Below are 6,342 nucleotides of genomic sequence, written 5' to 3'. Positions count from 1 at the left end.
ATATGCTGACAATTTTGACTTGGAAAGTTGAATTGGATGGTGCAATGTATAACATTCAACAACACAACCTTACATAATAAAACATCTCAAGACTTTTCACAGGTAAATTATGGTCAAAGGAGGTTTTTTTTTGAAGCAGCATCCTAAAGGAGAAAAGTCATAGAGTCATAGAGATGTACAGCACAGAAACAGACCCTTCGGTTCAACCTGTCCATGCCGACCAGATATCCCAACCCAATCTCGTCCCACCTGCCAGCACCCGGCCCATATCCCTCCAAACCTTTGAGATGTAGAGATTTAGGAAAGGATGCTTCATGTTTATGGAACTAGAAGACGCACATTCTGAATAAAAGCTGACAACGTCATATTGCTACTTCGTGATCTACTTTTATTTCACTTTATAAATGTTGCATTGCTCTCTGTGGATGTTCGATTGACAGCAGAAAATCCTTTTAAAAAATGAGATACTTCACCAATCCAATTCATCAGATAATGAGACATTCGATTCCAGCCACTCAATGGCACTGTGTTGCAACAGAGCATATGGTGTAACTGCAACGTATCCCCAAGCCAGAACTTCACATTTTCCAATTATGACCCCAACTTGAAGCTTGAAAATTCCTGTGAGAATTGTGAGATGAGGGGGCCTGTGGGAGGAAAGGTTATCTGTTCGACAGGGACCTGTTATAACTTGGTCAGAGTTCCACTGCTGCCTCAGAACTTAGAATTTCCGTCTGTGTGGGATCCCGACTCCTACTCTGGGAAATTCTATTCTAGACAGTTATAATGATCAGGGAAAATAAAAATTACAGTTAACAAACAATGTTATTGAGCTTTGATTACAGTGAATGAGAGTTTTGTAAAAACTGAACATTTACTGACTATCCCTTAACAGTCCAATATTCCAACCACACTTAGAAATGTCAAAGCTTTGCCTGAAAGTTGTGGATGTAGATTAAATCGATGCATTCAAGAAGGAATTAGATGATTACTTGGATAGAAGTAGTCTGGAGAGATATGAGGAAAAGGCAGGACACAAGGCAATGATGATTGTTTGCAGAGCCGGTGCAGGCACAATGGACTAAACAGCAACCTTCTGCACTGAAACAATCTTGTGATTTTGTCCTGGATGTCCCACCCATCACATTTATTCTGTTATGTGTGTGTATGTGAAATAAATTATACCACCATGTGTTTTTGTAAAGCTTGGAATTGTTGTATAAGGTAATGGTTCTGAATGAGTTAATATTTGAACAATACTAAGTTCTGCCCAGTTTAATAACAACACAAAGCCTCTGGGTACTATGGCACAGTCCCTTCATGGAAACACAACTGTCTAGTAAATGCAGAGGGTGGTACGTGTATGGAATGAGCTGCCAGAGGAAGTGCTGGCGGCAGGTACAATTGCAACATTTAAGAGGCATCTGGATGGGTATATGAATAGGAAGGGTTTGGAGGGATATGGGCCAGGTGCTGGCAGGTGGGTCTAGATTGGGTTGGGATATCTGGTCGGCGTGGACGGGTTGGACCGAAGGATCTGTTTCCATGCTGTACATCTCTATGACTCTATGACTATGACTATACCTCTTGTTAGTAAAAGTTAACGAGCCAATCAGTTACTATAAGTGTATATATGATTAAGATGATTAAGATTAACCAAATTTTGTTATGAAAGACATGTGCCTCTTCAGCTGAGACTTACTCATGGTCCAACCTACACCACAAACTACTGAACAGCTCCTTAGATGACCATAGGAAGGAGAATTGGTGGCCACTTTGTTTTTCTTTGTTCTTGCTTGCAATGTGATCATCGCTACATTTGTGGCCTTTGAACAGAGTGGCTCTCTACAAGGGTCAACCATGTTCCAGACCAGTTGAGGATGACAGATTTCCTTTCCTAAAGAACAGTGTTGATGGGTTAGGATCTTTATGATAATTGAAAGTAGTTACACCAGACTATTAATTCCAAATTTTTTTGTACTGAATTCAAATTTCATCATCTGCTGCTGTGGCAATTGAACCCATCACTCTGGATTCCTGATGAAGGGATCATACCAGAATCATCGATTCTCCTGCTCCTCGGATGCTGCCTGGCCTCGATTACTAGTCAGTGTCACTACCTTTCTGTCACTGTCTTCCCTAAAGGTTAAATATTAGACAGAATCCAGGCATATACTTTTCCAGTTTTATTCCAACCGACATACCAATTCCAACCCCACTGACTGCATGTTCCCAATACAGAGACACACATACATTATATATTATTGCAAAATGTATATGCCAATTCAAGTTCTCAACAAATTATTCCCTCATTAACATACAGGCCATCGTCTGTTTCCGAGTTCCATTTTGCCTCAGGCATCCTTGCAAGACCCTACTGCCTAATACCTGCAGCATTCTACCCCAAACTCCCCAACCTCAAGTCACCAGTAGCATCAATGTGTTATACAACAGAAGTAACAAGTTAAAATGTGTGGTGCTGGAAAAGCACAACCAGTCCGACACCCATCTTCCTGATGAAGAGCTTAATGCTCAAAACTTCGACTCTGCTGCTCCTCGGATGATGCCTGACCGGCTGTGCTTTTCCAGCACCACATTTTTTGACTCTGATCTCCAGCACCTGCAATCCTCACTTTCTCCTAGGAGTAACAAGTTACTCTGTCTGGTTTCTAATTGCAGATTGAACCCATCAGAGAAGTTTGATTTGGTCAGAACTCATTTGGAGAACTGCATTCTGTTCTGGATTCAGCAAAGATATACTGATCTTGGAAGGTACTCCAAAGGTTAAATTATAAATTCTATATAAATTATAAATTGTACAGATTGATGATTCTTAAAATGAGTTCAGTGGAGTGGGCCAGCTCTCTCACTTAGGAGCTGTGTAGCATTGACAAACATCAGAAATGACTGAACATTCTGATCAATTTAATGCTTCATCAACCAATACTTAATGAGCTCACCTGACCTCTCTTCAATGTTGCTACTATTGGTTAATCCAAAGGTTCCTCAATGTGCTACAGGACTACCCACAATTCCTGAAATCAGCTGCTCTTGGCCATTGAAAAAAAAAACTTTCTTGAGAGCTCGCTTCCTAAAATGGCAATGGAACAGAGTCTATGAACATTTTCAGGTGGGGTGGATGGATTGTTGGTAATGAAAGGCATGGGGGTCAAGGTTATCGGGGATAGGCAGGAACATGAACTTCAGGTTGCAATCAGATCAGGCAAGAGCTTATTGATAGTGGAGCAGCTCTGAGGGTGATCAGCCACCATGATGTGAGCAGGGTATCCAGATTTGATGAAGCAATAATTATTTTAGTTCCTGTTTCAATAGACGTTTATCACAACTCTGTCTGTACATATGCTACTATCACATGCGGCACTTGATCTAACCTATTCAGTTACCAAGAGTAGCATGCTTCCATCAGCGTGTCATGCTTCTAGAGGCCCGAGTTAAGATGGGAACCAAGACCTCACACGCTGAGCTACAGTGACAATGTCAAGAGCATTCATCGATGGGATTTCAGTGTCACTGACTGGGCCAGCATGCATTGCCTGTCCTGAAGAATCAACCACATTGTTGTGGTCTGGAGTCAGATGTAGGTCATCTCCGATACGCATGGCAGATTCCCTTCCCTGAGGAGCATTGGTGAACCAATAAGTTGTAAAACACAAGAAAAAGCTATATTGCTGCAATTTGACTAGGTTTTATTTCAAGTTTCACCCTCTGCATTGGAATTTGAAGCCACATTCCCAGAACATTCATCAAAGATTCTGAATCACAAGTCCAATGACATTATCACGTCATCACCTTCCTTATTAAAAATGTACTGCATACTAACTGTGAGACATAAGAAAGTGGGGAGACTGAGTGGTATGCTACTGCTCCTGACCCAAACGATTGTTATGGAGATGATCATAAAAATATATCCGGTTTTCTTCAGCTAAAACTAACAAAAACACAAACACAAAATCTCAGCAGCTCTATCGAGTTAATGTTTCGGATATCCAGATTATACCATACTTTCCTTGATTTAAGGGTCTGTCCCACATGGGCTATGCAGTCAATCGTTTATCAGATGTCGCAGCCAACCAGGTCCCATAAAGAGAAATACTGCAAGTGATCCCCATGTTTTTGTTAGTAAACAATTAAATCCCAGTCAGTATGGGTAGCATTGCTCACTGCTCACAATGTCAAGGACCCGGGTTCCAGTCCAGCCTCAGGCGACTATCTGTGTGGAGTTTGCACATTCTCCCCGCTTTCTGATGGATGCTCTGTTTCCTCCAACAGTCCAAAAAGACGTGCAGGTTTAGTGGACTAGCCATGGTAAATATGCCCAGCCTCAGATATCCCCACCCCCAATAATGGAAGAGCCCAACACATTAGTGCAAAAGATAGGGCTGCAGCATTCACAGCAATCTTCAGCCAGAAGTACTGAGTAGATGATCCATCACAGTCTCTTTCAGCATCACAGATACTAGCCTTCAGCCAATTTGATTCGGTCCACGTGATATCAAAAAACAGTTGGAGGCAGTGGATGGGCCCTGACAACATTCTGCCATTAACACTGAAGACTTGTGCTCCACAACTTGCCTGAAGAAGGGCTCATGCCCGAAACGTCGATTCTCCTGCTCCTTGATGCTGCCTGATCTGCTGCGCTTTTCCAGCGACACATTTTCAACCCCCCTCCCCTACCCCCAACCAAAACTAACACCTCTCACCTCATCACCAACATCCACCATTACACCAACACCCCTGCATTCTCCCAACTTATAGATTTCACCAAAAGCTCCTGACCAAAAAAAATGGGGTCATCATGGAAAAAGTTTGGAAAGCACTGGACTGGACAGAGTGTATTCCGACTACTATGAGATGGAGGCTGTGCACGGTTTACTGCAGACAGAATCTGCTCTATATCAAACAGCAGAGTCAATTTGACAGGAAAGACTAAAGAACATCAAATCAAACTGATTCTCCACATATTTTAGCCAAACAATCTACTTAATCAAACATCATGACTGAAACTACAGCAGAGCATGCTGCTTAAAGAATGAGTATTTCTTGAGGAAAGTGCAGTGAGTGGGCGACAGCAATATAAACACAGAAAATGTATACATTCAATCCCAAATAAGCACATCAGTGCAGTCTCCAGAGACGATGACCTGATCATCAAAGCAGCCATAAACACACAGTTCAACTCATTCCAACTTTCCAGCAATTTCTTTGGACATGATGAACACAAGACACATTCTGTTGCTGAGGAGGTGATGGGTTTGAAGATTTCACACTTGACCTGGTGTTGTTCTCCGCACGAGGGTTGCAGTTTGGATGAGGAGCTAATTTGTCTTTCCAATTAACAGAAACGAAGGGACCTCTTGTGCGTACATTACCAGCATTTTATTTCTGAACTTCCCTGGATAGATCAATTCCAACAGAATAAATGATGAAGTACATCTTTTCTTTAAAGGACCAATGCTACTTGAGGGAGCACTTTCCAACAGTCCTCTTTGACTTGTTTCATGTGGTGGGGGTTAGGGAAAAGCACATCACTTACACACCCGTTCCTTCAGATGGAGCAGAAACTCATAGTATGACATTGCTGTCTCAGTGCGGTCATCAACCAGGCGCTTAATGAACACGGACCGTGAGGTACTGTCATCCCTAGAAAAGAAGAGAGATCAACAGAATCAATCAAGGCAGAAATTATATATTGTTGTTCCCCAGAAGATACTTGGGAATTTCTCACAGCCCCAGAATTTGACAAACATCATTTAGGAATACTCCTGAAACCATCTTGTGACAGTTTCCTACATTAAAGACACTGCATAAATTACCTTGAGTCTATTATACCTGCGAGGAGAAAGTGAGGGCTGCAGATGCTGGAGATCAGAGCTGAAAATGTGTTGCTGGAAAAGCGCAGCAGGTCAGGCAGCATCCAAGGAGCAGGAGAATCGACGTTTCGGGCATAAGCCCTTCTTCAGGACTTATCCATTTAGCTCCATTGCTCCACTTTTTCCCATTGCCCCAGATTTCTTTTCTTTTCAAATGTTTATCAAGTCTCTTTTGAAAGTTACTGCTGGATTTACTATCATTGCCCTTTGAGCATCGCATAAGTCATAGAGTTATAGAGTCATAGAGATGTACAGCATGGAAACAGACCCTTCAGTCCAACCTGTCCACGCCGACCAGATATCCCAACCCAATCTAGTCCTGCCTGCCAGCACCCGGCCCATATCCCTCCAAATCCTTCCTATTCATATACCCATCCAAATGTCTCTTAAATGTTGCAATTGTACCAGCCTCCACCACATCCTCTGGCAGCTCATTCCATACACATACCAC

General features: G+C 42.3%; 1 protein-coding gene across 5 annotated transcripts in view; it reads right to left on the bottom strand.

Annotated features, from left to right (window-relative positions):
• Positions 1 to 4,680: 4,680 nt before the first annotated feature.
• The window catches only part of LOC122541921 (protein transport protein Sec24A-like), a 55,039-nt gene continuing 53,377 nt past the window's right edge, over positions 4,681 to 6,342 (bottom strand). For all 5 annotated transcript variants that reach the window (XM_043679143.1, XM_043679148.1, XM_043679147.1 and 2 more), the window contains one exon: positions 4,681 to 5,661. In XM_043679143.1, the coding sequence (XP_043535078.1) occupies positions 5,547 to 5,661 (115 nt within the window). In that variant the 3' untranslated portion in view covers positions 4,681 to 5,546. The remainder of the gene's footprint in view (positions 5,662 to 6,342) is intronic.

Source organism: Chiloscyllium plagiosum, chromosome 38 (genome assembly GCF_004010195.1).
Source record: "Chiloscyllium plagiosum isolate BGI_BamShark_2017 chromosome 38, ASM401019v2, whole genome shotgun sequence".
Lineage (NCBI taxonomy): Eukaryota > Metazoa > Chordata > Chondrichthyes > Orectolobiformes > Hemiscylliidae > Chiloscyllium > Chiloscyllium plagiosum.
This window is presented reverse-complemented; position numbering and strand designations above follow the sequence as displayed.